Genomic DNA, 20,450 nt, shown 5'->3' on the forward strand with positions numbered 1-20,450 from the left:
GCCCTAGAGTTGGACTACAGTGTGAGAGACCATGATGAAAGAACAAATTCCTTGTTCTTGCCCACTTAGTAGGCATTTTGTCCTTCCTGTTTGCAGTCAGCCAACTCTAAAAATGCTTTCCTTCTGCTAACATGTGCATATTTTCTTCCATTTCTTTGCCGGTACATAGCAACTACTGGTTTTCATACTTACTCCTTCTTTGATGTTTTTCCATGCTCATGTAGTTTTGAAGTTTTCTGTTATTTTTCTGTCTCCAATGGCGTTTTGAACATCTCCAAGGACACTAAATGTAGTGTTAGCCATTCGTGAAAGCAGCAGCAAGTAGCAGTCCCATAATGGTTATTTGGTTCTCAACAACGCCATTGAGTCTTACCACGGAGCGTGGCAATTCTGCCTTTAAACTGCGATCATTGTAACCCTTTATTTTTATAGCTGCCTTTTGAGTGAGTTTGCGAAAAGCAGCAATCCTCTGTAATTTTGTTTGATTTTCCTCTTAGGCAGCATTCTTACAGTAAAATAAAGAAAATTAATCATATTTATTGTGGCCGTAGCAAGTAATTTCCTAGCCTTTGGCCAAAACAAAACACACACACGGACACACAACACAGCAGAATCCTGAGCCATCACCTCGCCTCTTCTCCCAATTGCCTCCTTGTTGTTAGGGGGAAACTCAGTTGTAAACTTAGAGCCAGAGAGCCTCTGCTTGGAGCAGGGTGTAGAGTTAACACCAAATTGTTCTGCTGGGGAACATTCTTTTGTTTTGTTTTATTTTGTTTTTTGCGGTATGCGGGCCTCTCACTGTTGTGGCCTCTCCCGTTGCGGAGCACAGGCTCCGGACGCGCAGGCTCAGCGGCCATGGCTCACGGGCCCAGCCGCTCCGCGGCATGTGGGATCTTCCCGGACTGGGGCACGAACCCATGTCCCCTGCATCGGCAGGCGGACACTCAACCACTGCGCCACCAGGGAAGCCGAGCTGGGGAACATTCTTTAGCCTTGGTCTGATCACTTATTTTCACCCGAGTATACCTGAACAGATCATCCCTGTGAAATGATAGTTTATCAAGATACATCTTACCAGGGGGGCATCCATTAAAAACACACAAGGTCACCGAACAGCGTTCAGAAAACGGAGACAGGCTGCTGAGTTTATATAGCCAGAGAACGTTCAGAACCCGAGGAGCTGAGAGTTTCAGAGACTTGATGAATTTCTCTGGCCACAGGATGCCAGTATTGAACCACGCTTCATTTGATAGCATTCCTGGGATGAAAGGAAATGTGCTCTTAAGGGAATAGTCGGATGTGCAGAGAGCTTTTTTCCCCCATCTGTTATGGAGTGCTTAATTCGTCTGGATCGATTTATTTATAGAAACACAAGCTTCTCACCCAAGGAAGAGGGGACAGATACCCCACTGACATACTCAAATTCATGGGGATGCTGGAGCCGGCAAACCCCAGCCAGGGCTCCCCACAGCCCTTTTCCTCAGCTGCCTCTGTTTATCCGTCCACCTCCATGACAGCTGGGAGTGAATGGGGTGACTGGAAGTTGGTCCCTCTGGCTTCTGGCGAGTTGTGGAGGACAGCTGTATTTAAACAAAATCTTTAGTTATAAAGAATCATACCGGGCAGCACCAGCAGAATGACCGTTGCCCGTTGTGGTGGACACTGATTTTGCAAAACCAGAATTCTAAAAGCATGTTCTGCATACAGTGTGTTGTGAGCAGTTTGTTTATGATGCTTCACTGAAAGCTGCTGCATGCATTTGACACTCTTCACAAAGACTGAGGTGCGTTGTTTTACATGAGTTAAGCTTGCCTGCATTTCTTACCAAACCATCTTCACTGTAAGGGTAAAATGAGGCCATGCATGTGAAAAGGTTTCGAAGGCTTTTCAAAAAAAAAAAGAAAAACATAGATACTGTTGTTATGATTTCTGGGGAAGTTTGGTTTTTTTTTGTTTTTTTTTTGCGGTATGCGGGCCTCTCACTGTTGTGGCCTCTCCCATTGCGGAGCACAGGCTCCAGACTCGCAGGCTCAGTGGCCATGGCTCACGGGCCCAGCCGCTCCGCGGCATGTGGGATCTTCCCGGACCGGGGCATGAACCCGCATCCCCTGCATCGGCAGGCGGACTCTCAACCACTGCGCCACCAGGGAAGCCCGGAAGTTTGGTTTTGTGCTAATGTTTCATAGACTTATTCCATTTTGGCTGTAGTTCCCACGCTTGTACGAGGTATTATTGGGTAAATCAGATTTTGCAAGGGCAATAGTTGTTTCAATGGATTTCAGAAACAACTACTGAACATGGAAGACAAAGCTAAAAATATTTCAATTGCTATTTGGTCTTATAGCTTACATAACTAAAAACACCAAATGCAGACTCAATGGCTCAACTTTACTTAAAGAAATATTGTCAGGGGGCTGATTATCCCCAAAGCCAAAGGCCCTATATGGGTAGGGATGTAGTTGGAGACCACATGCTCTGCAGCTTTTTTGGGCAAGCAGGAAGCTTCCTCAGAGGCTTACTTGGGTCTGCTGAGCACCACTCTGTGACCCCCATGGCTGTAGATGACCTGGTGGGAAAAGTTGGTAGGACTCCAAAAGCCACTCAGAGCCCAAATCAGTCGCTCTGCTCAAACCTCCATCATGATGAAAATTATTTAAATCTCGAGATCCCAAGAGAGAGCATAAGAAAGCCACACGAGGGACTGTCAACAGGGCTGACTGAGCGTGAAGGTTCTACTGGGTGTGTAGAACGAGTAGAGAGGTTCTTTAGCCCCCAAAGTGCTACTGAATAGAAGATCCAAATGGAGCTTTCAGGAAGGAGAATGTCACACGAGCGAAGCAACAGGATCTCTTAAGTTGTTCTCCCTTTGTCTGGAACCCATGCAGTGTTGTGACATGGATCGGTAAGATGTCTAAGAAAGCCTAGGGCTGGGGGATGCAGAATACAGAGACACACTTTTGGAAAAGGCTTTCATTTGGGGCATGGAGGAGTAGATGCTGCATTAAAAAACAAATAGTTAAAAAAAAATCTCAGTAGACAAATGCATAAATAGTCATACACACGCGTGTGCACGCACACACACTCAAGAACAGCCGTTGTTATGGAGACTAGTTCGAGTAGCAACTACAGGACTTCTCCAGAGAGGAAGGGCTGCAGAACATGTCACCTTAACCCCACCACTTTGCATTTGACCATGGCAGAACTCTTGTTATTTAAAGCTATCAGTTAGTCCTAGCTCCATCTCTGCCTGCAAAAGCCACATCGCCCTTAGTATTGACTGATATCTACTTTTCCACAGTCTATTTTTCTAGGATAATTCTATCATTTCCCTTTTCTGTAAACATGAACTTCAGTTGCTCTTGAGCACTCCCTTGTGCTCCATGTACATCTCAATGTCAAGAGTGGTCTGTGACAGAATAGAATTCATTCGAGAAACATTTTCATAGAGTTTACCATTTTCCAGAATGATGCCGGACCCTTTGTAATGAATATATTATAAAAATCAGTGTGCTGAGGAAAACAACTTGGGAACACTGTTAGAAAATAAAGGATGAAAATACGTACCTTTTTTAGTGGCATTAAATATTGCTTGGAAGGGACTCTTACAGGTGACAAGTCATAAAAGAGGAGAAAGATGGCCTGTCTGGATGAGAGATGATGTGGCTCTGAAAACCATCAAGACAATAGGTACCAGGGGCTTCAGGACCAGTAGCTGTTTGAAGAGGTTTTGTGGAGACCAATTACAGAGATAAGAGGTGGACAAGAACTAATATCTCTGGAAAGTGGAGTGACAGAGTTCTAAGACTGTTGAGATAAAATGACCGTAGAAATCACCTAGCCCAGTGACCCCTGCACTTTAGTGTCTATCAGAATCACAGATTTATGGGCCCTACCTTCAGTTTCTGATTCAGTAGGTCTAGGATGAGGCTTCAAAAGTTGTATTTCTAATATCTCAGGTGATTCTAATGTTGCTGGTCTGGGGATTATACTTTGAGAACCACTGATCTAGTCCAAGACCCTCATTCTTCTTTATTTATTAATTAATTTTTAAATTAAGAAAAAAATTGACCTATAACATTGTGTAAGTTTAAGGTGTAGGAAGTGTTGATTTTGATATATTTATATATTACATTAGATAAAACACAGTAGCATTAGCGCCTTTACAATGTCTTTATCATGGTAAACATCTTTATCATTTGCTGTTGTTGAGAACAGTTAAGATATAGTCTCTTGGCAACTTTTATAATACAGTATTGTTGACTATATATTTACTAGTTGTATGTTTGTACCCTTAAACAACATCTCTTTAATTTCCCCACCCTCCAGCCCATGGTAACCACTCTCTGCTTTCACAAGTTAAGTTTTTTTAGATTCTACATATAAGTGATATCATACAGTACTGTCTTTATCTGTCTAACTTATGTCACTTAGCATATGTCTTCCAAGTCCACCCATGTTGTTGAAAATGCAGGATTTCCTTTTTTTCTCATGGCTGAATAATATTCCAGATGTGATATATATACCACATCTTCTTTATCCATTCATCTGTTGATGGACACTTAAGTTATTTCCTTATCTTGGCTACTGTGAATAATGCTGCAGTGAACATGGGTGTACAGACATCCCTTTGAGATACTGATTTGAATTCCTTTGAGTACATACCCAGGAGCGGAATTGTTGGATCATACCGTAGTTCAATTTTCAGTTTTTTTGAGGAACTGCCATACTGTTTTGCACATTGTCTATACTGATTTACATTCCCGTTAACAGTGTATAAGGGTTCCTTTTCCTCCACATCCTCACCATTTGTTATCTCTTGTCTTTTTGATAAAAGCCATCCTTTTGCTAAGGTGAAGGTGATATCGTGATTTTGATTTTGATTTCCATGATGATTAGTGATGTTGAACACCTTTGCATAATACCTCTTGGCCATTTGTATACCTTCTTTGGAAAAATATCTATTCAGGTCCTTTGCCAATTTTTAAATTGGACTATTTTCTTTTTTGCTATTGAGTTGTGAGTTATTTTTATATTTTGGAGAGTAGTCCCTTATCAGATGTATAGTTTGCAAATGTTTTCTCCCATTCTGTAGGTTGTCTTTTCAGCTTATTGATTGTTACCTTTGCTGTGCAGAAGCTCTTTAGTTTAATGCAATTACACTTATTTATTTTAGTTTCTGTTGCCAGTGCTTCTGGTGGCTTATCCAAGAAATCATTGCCTAGACCAATAACGAGGATCTTTTCCCCTATGTTTTCTTCTAGGAGGTTTATAGTTTCAGATCTTACATTTAAATCTTTGATCCATTTCAAGTTAATTTTTGTGATTGGCATGAGGTAGGGGTTCAATTTCATTCTTTTGCATATGGATATCTAGTTGTCCCAAATACCATTTATTGAAGAAACTGTCCTTTCTCTATGGTGTGTTCTTGGCACCATTGTCAAAAATTAGTTGACCATATATGTGGGAGTTTACCTCTGTGCTCTCCATTCTGTTCTACTGATCTATATGCCTGTTTTTATGATAATACCATACTGTGGTTTTTTTTTTTAAGATTTATTATTTATTTATTTATTTATTTTTGGCTGCATCGGGTCTTAGTTGCGGCATGCAGGCTCTTCATTGTTGTGCACAGGCTTCTCTTTAGTTGTGGCGTACAGGTTTTCTCTTCTCTAGTTGTGGCGCACAGACTCCAGAGCGCATGGGCTCTGTAGTTTGCAGCACTCGGGATCTCTCCTTGAGGCATGCAAGCTCAGTAGTTGGGGACATGTGGGCTTAGTTGCCCCACTGCATGTGGGATCTTAGTTCCCTGACCAAGGATCGAACCCATGTCCTCTGCATTGTAAGGTGGATTCTTTACCACTGGACCACCAGGGAAGTCCCCATAATGTTTTGATCGCTATGACTTTATAATATAGCTTGAAATCGGTATTATAGTGCCTCCAGCTCTGTCCTTCTCTCTTAGGATTACTTTGTGGCTCTAAATAAATTTTAGGATAGTTTTTTTCTATTTCTGTGAAAAATGTCAGTGGAATTGTGATCGGGATTGCATTAAATCTGTAGATCACTTTGGGTCATATGAACATTTTCACAATATTACTTCTTTCAGTCTAGGAACATGGGGTATCTTTCTATTGGTTTGTGTTTTCTTCAGTTTCTTTCCTTGAAGTCTTATAGTTTTTAGTATACAGATCTTTCACCTCCTTGGTTAAATTTATTCCTAGGTATTTTAATTTGTTTGATGCTATTGTCAATGAGATTGCTTTCTAATTTCTTTTTCAGATAATTCATTGTTAATGTATAGTAATACAACTGATTTCTGTGTGTCAATTTTGTATCCTGCAATTTTACTGAATTTATTTATTATTTCTAACAGTTTTTTAGGGGTCTTTGGGATTTTCTATATAAGATCATGTCATCTGTGAACAGAGATCATTTTACTTCTTCCTTTTGATATGGATACATTTTATTTATTTTTCTGCCTAATTGCTCTGGCTTAGTACTATGTTGAATGCATCCTTGCATTCCAGAGATAAAACTCACTTGACCATGGTGAATGATCCATTTAATGTGTTGTTGAATTTGGGTGGCTAAAATTTTGTTGAGAAGTTTTGCATCTGTATTCATCAGGGATATTGGTCAGTAATATTCTTTTCTTATAGTGTCTTTGTCTGGACTTAGTATCAGGGTAATGCTGGCCTCATAAAATAAGTTTGGAAGTGTTCCCTCTTCTTCATACTTTCATATATTTTCATGCTACTGATTAGCATATTTTTGTTTCAGCTTAAAGAACTCCTTTTAGCATTTCTTGTAGGGCAGGTCTAATGACTACAAATTCCTTTAGCTATTGTCGACCTGGGAAAGTCTTTCTCTCTCCTTCATTTCTATATGACAGCTTTTCTGGGTGAAGTATTCTTGGTGGTAGTTTTTTTTCTTTGAGCGTTTTGAATATATCATCCCATTCTCTCCTGGTCTGTAAGATTTCTGCTGAGACATTTGCTGATAGCCTTATCAAGATTCCCTCATATGTGATGATTCTTTATGTCTTGCTGCTTTCAAGATTCCCTTTTTGTCTTTGATTTTTGAGAGCTTGACTATAATGGGTCTCAGTGAAGACCTCTTTGGGTTGAATCTGTTTGGGGATTTTTGAGCTTCTTGTGCCTTGATGGCTGTATCTCTCCCCAGATTTGAAAGTTTTCAGCCATTATATTTTTAAATAAGTTCTATGTATCTTTCTCCTTCTCTTCTCCTTCTGGGACTCCCATAATATGGATAATTTTTCTTTTGATCATGTTCCACAGTTCATGCAGGCTTTCTTCTTTTTTATTCTAATTTCTTTATTCTCCTCTGAGTGGAAAATGTCAAGAGGTATGTCTTGAAGCTCCAAGATTCTTTCTTTTGCCTGATTGAGCCTCCTTGTCAAAGCTATTACATTTTTCATTTCATTCATTGTATTCTTCTCCAAAATTTCTGATTTTTTTTCAATGAGTTCTATTTCTTTGTTGAATTTCTCATTTTGTTCATATACTATTCCAGAGTTCATTGATCTGTCTGTGTTCTCTCACATATCACTCAGCTTCCTTCAAATCATTATTCTGAATTCTTTCTCAGATCAGTCACAGATCTTTATTTCCTTAGGGGCAGTTAATGGAGTAGTATTGCATTCCTTTGGTGATGCCATGTTTCCTTGCTTTTTCATGTTTCTGATGGGTTTGTGTTGATATCTGTGCATTTGAGGATGAAGTCACCTCTTCCGGTCTTTTCAGACTGGCTTCAGTAGGGAAAGACTTTCACCTGGAGGTGGCTGTTAGAGCACCTGCTGACTGGGATGCAGTGTCTTTGGTTCCCGAGAAGGCATAGCGATGTAGCCTCCATGCCACTCCACTGGCTGAGGCTGAAACTGGCCAGACTGTGGGGTTCTTATATGGCTAAGGCTGCAGAGGACCTATAGGTGGCAGGTAGGGCTATTGGTATCTTCAGAGGCTAAGGCTGCTGACATCTTCCTGCTTCTCCTCTACTTTTTTGCTCTTGGGAGGAGCCTCTACTTGAGGAGACCCCTCTTGGTGCCTGGTCTGATGTGCTGACACAGAAGAGTTCTCAGAGCAGTATTGGAACTGAGGTCTGGGGATCAGGCACACATGGAACTACCACAGTGCCAGGGTCCTGGAGCATAGGCACACTTGCTGTGGCTGTGACACAGGTGTCTAGGGCATGGACATGTGCAGATATCCTATGGAGCTGGTACTTGGGTCTCAAGGGCTCACTACTGTGACTTGTGCCGGTGAGAGGGAATACGGCAGTGATGAGGACCCTGGGATGACAAGATGCAGTGGTGGCCTGGGCAGAAAAGGCAGAGAGCAGTAGTAGCACAGCCTGGGAATGGTAGGTCAAAGTCTGACCTCTGCCCCCACCCCTCCCACCGCCCACTGGGAGCGCTCACAGAATAGCAATACTACAACTCCGGTAGTTGTTTGTTAAAGCTGTGTGTTGGGACTCAGGGAGCTGGGCACAGGGTAGTGGCAGCAAGGCCCTGGCAATGACAGTTCAGAGCCACAACCTGGGATGGGGGGTGAAGTTCAGGGCAGTGGTAGCCTGGTCCCAGCCTCCATGGGTCAGAGTCCTGACCTGAAATCTGAGGGGCGGAGCTCAGGGCAGTGGTAGCATCCCTGGCAAAGATGGTTCAAAAGCCTCAATCTGGGATAGAGGCGGAGCTCAGGGTAGAGGCAGCCCAGTCCCAGCAATGAAGGGTCTCAGCCTTGACCAGACCTGCCATGGGGGTGAGACTCAGGATAGTGGCATTGCCCTTAGCAATGATGAGTCAGAGCCAGAACCTGGAACCTGGGAGGCAGTAAGAACTCATCTCAGCAATGACAGTTCAGAGTCTTGACCTGGGATGGGGCAAGGGGGTGAGGCACAGGGCGACAGCCAATTCGGGCAGCCAAAGCATGACTTGGGACCCAGGAGGCACAGCTCAGGTCAGGGAGATTGCCTTGGTAATGATGGAGCAAGGCCCCAACCTGGGGCTGGGGTGGGCAAAGAGCAATGGCAGCTCTGGTGTCCTATATGGAGATGTGCTGTGGTACCCAATGTGTGAGAGTGGGGCACAGCAACAACTGGGACCCCTGAGGGCAGGTCTCACCTCAGCAACATCTTCAGCCTCTGGGAGTAGATCCAGAAGAGGGGGGGTACTACAGGCTGCTCCATCAGCTAGGGTCAGCGTCACTGAAGACTGAGAGGCTCTTGTACCAAAAGCTGCAGACATCCACAATGGCGAGGCTTGCTGTGGTCCTTCTGCTCTCCTTCTCCCCACGTGGTGACCTTCCTGAGAGGATTTCTCTTGGTGCCCAGTGGCTCCCGACTGGGGGATGGGGTGATGGGGACAAAATGCGTCCTTTGCTTTTGTATGTGGCCATCCTTGATTTTTGAGCTCTGCCAGGTTTTTTTGCTGCTGCTTCTTTGTTGTCTAGAGCTTTCCCTGAGCTGTTTTCTTCCATTTCTAACTGTTTATTGTTCTCGGTTTTCTTTTTTGTTTGCTTGTTTTTGGGGGTGTGGGGGACCCCCTGGCCCTCCATCTTGCTGACACCACTCCCAAGTCCCCCCCCATTCTATAGGGGAAGCAAATGAGGCCCTAGGAGATAAAATGTTTTGCTCAATAATATACTACAAGTTTGAGACTGGAAATTATATTCTGATTCTTCGAGTTTGCTGAGGAGTTGGATGTACTCTCATAGGTGCAAAAACAGAAAACCAATTTTAGACTCAATATGAAGTATAGTTTTGAAAATTTATTTATATCTTGGTCCTATTGTCTCAGAATATTTTCAGCCTCCTGGTTCAGGAATAAAAGTCCTTATTTGAACGCAAAATATTAATGTATTATTATTTTTTAAATAAATTTTATTAGTTAATTAATTTTTATTTTTGGCTGCATTGGGTCTTCGTTGTTGCGGCAGGCTTTCTCTAGTTGTGGCGAGCGGGGGCTACTCTTCGTTGCGGTGCATGGGCTTCTTATTGCTGTGGCTTCTCTTGTTGCTGAGCGCGGGCTCTAGGCACGCAGGCTTTAGTAGTTGCAGTACGTGGGCTCAGTAGCTGTGGCTCGTGGGCTCTAGAGGGCAGGCTCAGTAGTTGTGGTGCACAGGCTTAGTTGCTTCGCAGCATGTGGGATCTTCCCGGACCAGGGCTTGAACCAGTGTCCCCTGCATTGGCAGGCGGATTCTTAACCACTGCACCACCAGGGAAACCCCGGTATTAATGTATTCTTTCTGAGAAGCCATCATGGGAAGTTACAGAGGTGACTAATAAATTAATTGAGCATGATAGGGTTCTAATGAAATAAATAATTCTTGAAAGTGCTCTATGAGATAGGCGGTTGTGAGTTTTCAATATTCAGTCCCAAATAATTTGCATTTTGCTGTTTTTATGCATTTCTGATTTCTGTGCATTTTAAATTTCTCTTCTTTATTTCTTTGTAGACATTACAACCAGAACATTACAAATAATACTGGAAGTTGTACCAGAAGAAGATTGTCATAAATTATAAATTAATGCATTTGAAGTCTTGGCAATCTATCCTTGGCTTTGTTTCTGCCCAAAGGGCTGAAACAAAAAATGTATCTTCACTCCTTTTATGAAAATCCAGAGGATTGCAACTTTGGAGATGGACTAAAGGAATTGGTTATTTCTGTTTAGTCTTCCAGTGTATTCAAACTGGTTTCTAAGAAATTTAGTTATTATTCCATGTGGTTATAGAACGCTGATATGCAATTATACCGTAAGTTCACATGATCATTGTGAACTATCAAGTCCCTGATACCTACCTGTTGAGGTTAGGGAAAAAGACTGCAGAATGGCAATTACTTTAGTGGTCTTTCTCTATAACATATCTTATGGCTAAGAACCTTCAGACTGAAAACTGAGATGTTTTCTTTAATATGGGTTTTGTAAAAACAATTTTTATATACTATAGATTACTGTGAAAATTGTTTTCTACTCTTCTGGGGAAAAAAAGTGTATGTTTTCATTATGGACAGAGGAAAGAAAGAAATTTATTTTACATTGGCATTGCATTGCTTCCCATAGATATCAGCTTAGATATCATACATGTTTTAATGGATTATACCCAGAACATTTTGAAAAAGAAAAAACAATTAGGGGTATGCCTAATTTTGATGAATACATGAAAGAAGAGTTTCTAGGGGCTATTGTTTATGAGACAAATCCAGGAATTATGTTTAAGTAAAAAAAATGCTTGAGAATTTATTATGTTAGGATTTTTTTCACTCATTATCAGGAAGCTTCATAGTTACGTGCCATTTGTTTTCATGGCAGCCTAATTGATCAGGAAAGGATGTAACGCCTTTCTTAGAGCAAAGCAATAGTCAGTTTGGTATTAAATCCTCTTAAGCATGATCATGTGTTTCACTAATAATTTACTCTTTGATAAATACATCTAAATATGTGCATTTTAAAATCAAGTTACAATATCAACAGAAGACAGAAATCACCAAAAAAGAAAATGCCCAAAATATTATGCCCCACTCTATAGTTCTACATACATTGTTAGTGTTTCTGAACATTTTTTAAAAATCTCATAGCTGTTTTTACATGGTGATGAATTTTGACAGTTTTACATTTTCTTTATACATTTTATATTGTTAAAATATCTCTTTGGACAAAATTGTCCAGATCAATTAGGAAAAGATACATATTTACATAAAAATTAAGGAAGAAATGTCACTGCTAAATAAGATTTACAACTGATGTTTCTAAGAATGTTTCCATTTCTCTCTCTAGGCTTTATCAGTAATTTCCTGACAAAGTAAAAGAGATAACTGTTAAATTCACTGAAAGAAACTGTACATGAAATGTATATATTCAGACAGGTATTACTATGCTGGGTTTAGAAAATACTGTGGAATTTTCAAATAAGAATAATATAATGATGAAATTTGTTAACCATTATTTACTTAAGTCTCAGAGTAAATAGTCATGGCCAGAATTTTTTCATTCTATAATTTTTGTCCATTTGAAAAGAAGAATTTTTGGAAGAATTACAATGATTAAAATCATTAAGAGCAGATATATAGAGTTCATAGACAGTTGATCAAAGTAGAAATGATGATAATTTGAGACAATTTCAATTAATTAATTTTCAATTCGTTAATTTCAATTTCAAAATTTAATTCAGTTAATTAAATTTCATTTAATTAAATTTCAATTTAATATATATCTGAGATTGAAATTTTTTCAGCCAAACGTAGTGTTTGGGTCTTTACGTGAATTTATAAAAATTCCTTACTTTTTCTCTTACCATGGATTTTCAGAATTTGATCTGTAGTCTGTACATCTTATATTCATTTGTCTACATCTGTCCCCACTAAATTGTTGCTATAGGTGAAAACAGATTTCCTTTATATTCTTTTTTACAGTCTAGGCCCATGTAATCTAAACCAGCAAACTCTCCTGGAATTGTTTTTTTCCCCTAATGAAAAAAAAATGGTAAAGTCTCATGGAGAAGTTTGTATAGTTACTGATTATTCCTGAGGTTAATGTGCTTATATCAAAAGTGGAAGATAGGTCTCCTCCTTTTAGTTATTTTAGTTTTGGTTCTATTCTCTTTAAATATGTCATTATACAAGCTAACTAGAGAACATATTCATTATTATTTTCATCATTTTAAAAATGATTTTTGCATTGTTGAATTTCTAATGCCATTGTAATACCATTTTAACCAGATGGAAAGTCAATCAGTAATTTTTTTTTCTTTTTAAAGCAATGAGGATTAAGTTGTATTTCTACTTATCCTTAGGATACATCATGACAAGACACAGGGCTTCTGTAATCATTCATTCAATAGTTGTAACACTTATTTGGAATGGTATTATGTCAAGCAGATTCTAGTTTGAAAACTCTCCTACACACTTTTATATGTATATATTTTTTTATGCTAAGTAATTTTTTCTCATATATATTTTTCTCATATATCGAACTGTTAGATGTGATACATTTGTACCAGTGTGCATATTCAAATGTTTAAATACATTTTATCCATTTACTATAACACAAAAAATAAAAGTAGCCAATATAGTTTACGATGGCTAATATACTATTTTCAAATGTTCTGCTCTTTTGGTACATAGATTCTCAAGTATTTAAATATGAATTTAGTAGATCTAGTAAAGACCTCCAAAGCTAAAACAATTTGCTAGGAGAAATGGAATGATTCTCCTTACACAATTATGAATATTTCAGTAAACGTTTTTGACCCCTTTTAAAAAATATTAGACTAGTTTGCTGAGATTTTTCTAAGATTGAATGAAGAAAACTGACCATTATAACTGGTGTCTTGGTCAGCTAGGAGTAGACCCTCTTCTTATCTTTCTTTAGGAGATTAAAGATTTGCCCTAGAAAAGATGGCTGACTCCAGTGCCAAACATAAACGTTAGATGTGTGTATGCACACATTTGCATACGTGCTTATACTGTATCTCCCCTGCCTCTGCTGGCACAAAGTTAGGACAGATTATTAAATTACATTTCCAATTCACGGCAGTTTCTCTAACACTAAGATATGCAAGTTGAAACAAGTTTCTACATTGTTTTATGTGTCTGGTACAGTTGTTTCCCCAATTGCTGTTTGATATATCATCAGATGGTTAACATGAGTATAATTACATAACTCAATAGAATTCTATGTTGAACTGAATCAGTCTTCAGGAAACTTATTATCTCTATTTGAGATGAATGTAATGCTAACTGAGAAAGGGAGCATCTTTGACCTATAGCTGATTTCTTATAATTGAGGAGTGGGTTATGAAAAGATAGAAAACTAAAGGTCAGAGTAGCAGGAAATGAAAGGTAGCATGTGATTGGAGGGAACTATATTTTGGTCTAACTTATTATGCAGTATAATCAGAGAAATATTAAAAATTAACTGTCTGATGTATTTCGGGGATTTCGGTTATGCCCTTTTGAATCCCCTAAAAGCTAATGAAATGTAAGCTTCAGTGCCCCTTACTTAGACATGTCCTTTCCTAGGTCCTGTACCTAATTTTGCATTAGGAATTTTGTATTACATTTCTTGAAGAAGGTTAGCAAAATTATATATACTTCTGGCCCTAAAAAAATCTGCATCTGTCCCTATGAGAAAGGTCAAAGTACTCCCATTACTTTATCTATTAGAAATAAGCATGGGGTATTTGTAGGATATATTTTTAAGTAACAAAGTTGTGAGTTAATTGAAATATCTCTATATAACTAAGTGGCTTTCTCATAGTACATATTATTTGTGGTATATAAGGAGAGAGTTTCACTTTGGACATATTTTATGTGTCAATTCTGAATGATAGAAAAACAATGGGATTTTAATTGTAGCTCTTTTTCTTAGTTTGGAAAGAAATATAGAGAGATTTGAAATTTGAATGCAGAGGAGTCAAGAAATTTGATTTTAGTTAAATAAAACCTTGTTTCATTTCACCCTACGTGATATGCTGTATGTTGGTGCTGATCATGTTTACAGAGCTACATTTACTTTCGTAACCATTCAAAGTCAGGAATTAAAGCATGGCATTGTGTGACTGACGAAGCTCGTGGTGGATATAAATTAGAGTAGATAGAGTCATCTTGGCAGCTTCTGTTTACATTATTTATATATAGGTAAAAGAATTATTACCTATAAATGTATTTTAGGTTAATTTTCCCATAAACAGTATTTTTAATTTATCTCAATATATATAATACCTAAAAGTGTAAGCTCTAGGTATTATTAGTACTGTACTTAAAAAGATATTTTAATAGCCAATTTTGGGAGATAATCCTTCTTTTTGTCGCATTTTCAAATTAGTTGGAGTCTAAAAATAAATGCTTGGTCTATTTTTAGTTCTGATAACAAATTCACAGAGGCATACATCATGGTCTCACAGAAAGTTCACCAGTTTTCCATATGTTGTGAGATAATTGTCCTTCCCTACAAACTCGTCAGGATAATAACTTGATCTTTTTGAACCAGTTCTCTGTTTCCTTTGAGTTAATCAAATGATTCCCTTTATGTTTTATTTTTTTTGACATGATATTTTCAAGATAGGAGTGAGTCTTAATTTTATACAATTACTTGATATTCTTAGTCTGAAACTACCACTTCGGTTATGCCCTTTTGTGTGTCCCTGCTCCCTTCTCTCTGTTACCGTTGGCTTTAAAATATCAGTGGAGGATGGTTACACTCTCCAAATAGTTATCTGTTACACGTGTGTATTTTGGCTACTTGGATCAAGGGTACATTTATAGTATCAATAAGTGCCTTAACAGTTTTATAGATAATCTCTCAAGAAACTGTGGAGCATCTGGGTGTCTAGCAGCCATACAGATGGATGCACTGTTTTGAAAGTGAGCATACTTTTTGCCCTCAACGTATACACTACTGATTTTATTTTTTAAAGTATGACTTTCAAATGAATTAATTTCTTGGTTAGAAGACTTGCCTCCCGAATCCTTATTACCTCTTGTTGAAGCCTCTAAAGGCCATGTTGAAAACTGGAGAGGAAGAAAAAAAAAAAAAAAAAAAAAAGACATGCACAGTTATCTCTTTTGCAGCAGTGACTGTATTTTGAGTACTTTGTGCAGCAGGGTATTTTGTACAGCATCTTGTGGGAAAACAGATTAGGCCTTTGGATGTTACAGCTGTATAACTGGTTGGGTTGTGATTGGCCTGACTGAAATGAGGATTGTGAAGTTAGAGCCCACTTATTCCTACTGATTAACATTCTTCTGTGCATGCTCTGAAGCACATTCATAGCACACCAGGAGGCGATGCAATGTGGTTCCCTGGTTTGAGGTTTGAGCTGTCTTATTTTAAAGCATGTCTGAATTATTTTTTTCCCTAGCAGTTCTCCTTCATTCCAAATTTCCACTTACTGACTAATGGAATAGAAAGTAAAAATACTTTGGAGAAGTAAAACACAGATTGTTTCAAATGAGCGTATGCTTATAACAGAATAGAAATGATCAACGTTAAACTAATGTGTATGCTAATTACTTCAGACACTACCACAGAGCACTTTTAAATTGCTCTGGAAGCAAAAACAGTATATATAACTATGGTTAGCACACAAACCGCAAGACCCCTGCAAAGATTTCAAGTAGTCTGGGATTCTTTTTTTTTTTTTTTCTTTTTTTTAAGTCTGGGATTATTTTGATCCTCTTTTTGGAGAAATTTTTTACTTTATGGCTTTCCCTTGTGAATGTTGTTACTACTGCTTTAAATCTAGAACTTAACTATTGATACTTATTATCTTGAAAACAGGGTTCATCTTTTGACAGTATCCATCTGTGTTCAGAGAGTGGCATATCACCTTACTCTTGTTTACTGTGGACACAGCCATTTGCCTCAAATTTCTGTCTTTTTGTAGATGGATTGCAGCACAATAGTAATGAATTTTCAGTGGTACCTTTCAGCATTTGGGGAACTTTGCCAACATAAGCATCAGATGTGTTTTAAAAAAAACAAACAGAAATGGCTTATTACCATGTAATGCAGTGTCTTCTCTTTATGCCAAACTGGTGAACAAACGTGTATTGATAGAATTGTTTCACTGATGCTAAATGTTGACTACCTGCAGTTTTATAATAAGTGCAAGTCACAAAGAGACAAGACAAATGGCCTCTTGTACTGAATGCTTCGAGAACTTAATTTGTCCTAATTTTCTGACAAAGATTTGACTCTGGGTTTCAAAGAGCTTGGTTTTTACTTATCATAGAGCAGATTAGATGGTAGTGATGTACTGGTAGAGATGATTTTTAGTTATTGACTCAGAATTCATCTCATGATGAATCTTTCATGTTGTTTTATTGTCTGTATATCTGTATTGACTTTATTAACATGGGTTTAGTGAGCTTTGTGTTAAAATTTGACCTGGTAGCAATAATTTCTTTTTCAACTATCAAAGGGCAGAAAAATCCATATGTATTGTAATGTTCATTAACATACTACTAGGTACTATATATGAATGTATTTCAATGCTTTTCACAGTCTATGTTAAACATCAATAATATGTGCCGATGCAATCAATTTAGCCCAGTGGGAAAGTAGTCCAGTTATTCTGAAGGGCTGTGCTGGCAGCTGTCTCTTTGATCTGTGCTTAGATTGCAATTTATAGACCAGCTATATCCATTAACTTGGATCTGGAATGGGTTCATCATGACCTTGGACCATTCATTGTGAGTGGAGGGGGTGCGTTTGGGCTGGTGCTCTAAAATACAGGAACAAGAAGTGCAGCTGAGGGAGAGGGAGGCCCAACATCCTACATGGTCCTCATCTGTGGTGGGGATTCTTCATCTTAGCATTGTGATAATGAAACTCAGTAAATGGGATTGTGCTATTTTATACAAATTTTGCACAATATCTTATATTGATAAATTTTTAAAGAGCAAAATTTCTTTTCTGTATCTACATTCCAACCATATTAGAAGTACTAAGATATTTAACTATGAAAATATAAATGGTGCAAAGGGACTTTCATCTGTGGATTGTGCTGTTTCTTAGGGTTCTGTGGCACTGATGCCTATACCAGCATGTGATATGTGAAATAAAATGGATTTTTCTACAGCTTAATGATTTCCCTCCAGGGAGAGTTCTGGTACAGCAATCACGCTGCCAGATGGTGTTTATGGGCTATCTGTGTAAGTGGTAAGATACTATGAAATAAGTGTGATTTCATCTGATGGAAACTCTTGATGCATGTGTTTTTGTATGGAATAGATTTTGGTGCAATGTGATGTCACTCAATGTTGCATTGAACTTAATTTCAATTGCATTTACGTATGTGTATACCTGTCATGCTTCTAGTTGCTTCAACCTTTGTATATATATTTTTGTACATATTTTTAGTAGAAAACATTTGAAATGGAAGTTAAACATTTGATAGTTTACCTAATAAAAATCATGTTGTGTTTTTTATTGTTGTTTTTGTTTTTTGTTTGTTTTGTGTGGGTTTTTTTTAGCAGCGTCCATTCCATTAAATTGAAGGCTTTGGTTTTAATGATTGGATTTATCTGTCACTCATTATGTGAATTTGTTGGAGTATCCTACTTCACAAAAATTTCCTGTACTAAAAATTGAAAGTGGTGGCGGATTTAGCAAACACTGTAGATATTCTTCCTCATGGCCTACATCCATCTGTCCTCTGCTCTGAAATATCTAGCAACTTCTCTTTTCTTTTTTCACCTGTCCTAATTCGGTCTTCTTATTTCCCGCCTCTTAACAAAAGTCTCATTTCTTGTCTCTCTATAATTCAGCCTTCACATGTTTCCCCAGAATGTTCTTTCTGAAACACAAATATGTTAAAAACCCTCTATGGGGACTTCCCTGGTGGCGCAGTGGTTAAGAATCCTCCTGCCAATACAGGGGACACGGGTTCGAGCCCTGCTCCTGGATGATCCCACATGCCGCGGAGCAACTAAGCCCGTGCACCACAACTACTGAGCCTGTGCACCCTAGAGCCCGTGCTCCACAGCAAGAGAAGCCACTGCAATGAGAAGCCCGCACACTGCAATGAAGAGCAGCCCCTGCTCTCTGCAACTAGAGAAAGCCCACGCAGCAACAAAGACCCAACGCAGCCAAAAATAAGTAAGTAAAATAAATAAATAAAATAAATTTATTAAAAAAAAGAGATTTGTACATGTTTAAAAAAACCCTCTATGACTTCACATCTAGTAATTATTAATATTTATTTCTGGGTGGGTAAAATCCATACTTCTGTATAGCATACTGGGCTTTCCATAATCTGCCATGTTTCTTTCTCCAGGTACAAGTGACTACTTCCATATTCTCTGCCACAATATTAAATGTCTTTTTAGTAGTCTAACAAAGAAAATATGCCATCATTTCATTTGGCATACTGCAGATTCCTACAGGACTTATATTTTCTTCTACCATTCCTATCTCCTATACCCAGCGTAGCATACTTCTACCCAACATTCAAGTTTGAGATTCAAAAGTCACTTCTTCTAAAAACTTTCCCCAAGCTGGTTCAGGACCTGAGCCCTGACCATCTCCATCTTCTGGGGTGCACTTCTTTTGTAGAACTCACTGTACACCATTGTAATCAATATGCTCAATTCCTTTCTCTGCCTGGATTTGCAAATTTTTAGTTGTCTTTCACTGACTAAAGCATAATAGGTGCTCAGTGCTTTAGATTCATACATTCAATAAATGAACAAATGACTTTTATTCATTAGGTTTCATGATAAACTTTTTTCCGAAGTAGTTTACAGTACCTTTAAATTTAAGCAATCCGTTAGCTTCTGTGAAATTCTGTGAAATGTCTTACCTTCAGGATATAAGAAAACTGGAGAGTTCCAGACTCTCTTCTCTCATGTTCGTTCTCTCTTTCTCCCCACTCCTACATCCCCAGTTCATGTTGGTAGGTGGGTCTTGAATAGAGGAAATGAGCAAATGACCTACTATGATCTCTTCCTATGAAAATGCATTTGGGCTCCTATGTTATTGATAAGGTATCTTTTTTCATAATACTAACTTGAAAACAAATAATGGTCTGAAATGGAGAGCAGAAGAAAATCTATATTTCTGATGACCAAACTTCTCTTTGAAGTAGACACAGGAGATTAAGTGGCACTTTTTCCTGATGACATATTTTGGGAGAACAATAAAAAAGGAAACGTAACTTTTGCACCTGTTAAATTTAAACACTTTTGAAAAGAAATACAAACCATGTGATATGTAGATATACTTATTTTAAAATTAATGAATATGACTGGAAATGTAACCAAAATGTGTAGGAAAAATTAGATAATACGTAATGGCTAATAATTTTTTAAAACTTTCATTAGGTTCTTAAACATGCTGGTTTAGGTTCACAATGACTTTTGCAGCTGAACTACATCTAATAATTTTCTACTGGAATTTTTAGGCTATGTCTAATTTATAAAAATTTGAGATGCTGATGTATCCTGGGATGGGTGGGCAGGTCATGGATAACTGTACTGTTGCTTTTGCCTCCACATGCCCGAAAAATTATATGTGCAGACTTTCTAGGAATCTGACTTAGAAGGTCAGGTCTTCATAGCGATTTTATTGTTTTTATAGTATTAAGCCTAAGAACACCTGGTCACCAGCAGACATTGATTAAAAACTATGATCTTAAAATGTTTGATGTTTGAAAGAATTTAGAAATAAAAATATAATTAGGGTTCAATATGCTTTAAGTTTTTAGCTTTGAAGATTTATTAATCTCTGAAAAGACATGAAACAGGATTTCAAAGGTGTTAATTCAGGTTAAATTACTATAAAAATTGAAATCCCCTCTAGCTGTAATAAACTAAATTAATAAGTATAAATGAGTATAACCCTAAGAAAGGTATGAGCAAACCAGTTACTTTCCTCTTATTCTAACTTCTCTTAAAAATAAGAGAAACTAATCTTACTTTTGTCATAATAATTAA

At 38.1% G+C, this 20,450-nt stretch overlaps 1 protein-coding gene across 2 annotated transcripts in view; it reads left to right on the top strand.

Moving 5' to 3' along the window:
- SLC7A11 (solute carrier family 7 member 11) overlaps positions 1 to 17,946 on the top strand; it is a 94,260-nt gene extending 76,314 nt beyond the window's left edge. For both annotated transcript variants that reach the window (XM_082631030.1, XM_082631029.1), the window contains one exon: positions 10,470 to 17,946. In XM_082631030.1, coding sequence (XP_082487156.1) covers positions 10,470 to 10,537 — 68 coding nt within the window. In that variant the 3' untranslated portion in view covers positions 10,538 to 17,946. The remainder of the gene's footprint in view (positions 1 to 10,469) is intronic.
- The last annotated feature ends 2,504 nt before the right edge of the window (positions 17,947 to 20,450 follow it).

The sequence above is a fragment of the Mesoplodon mirus genome (genome assembly GCF_964341445.2).
Source record: "Mesoplodon mirus genome assembly, chromosome: 2".
Classification (NCBI taxonomy): Eukaryota; Metazoa; Chordata; class Mammalia; order Artiodactyla; family Ziphiidae; genus Mesoplodon; species Mesoplodon mirus.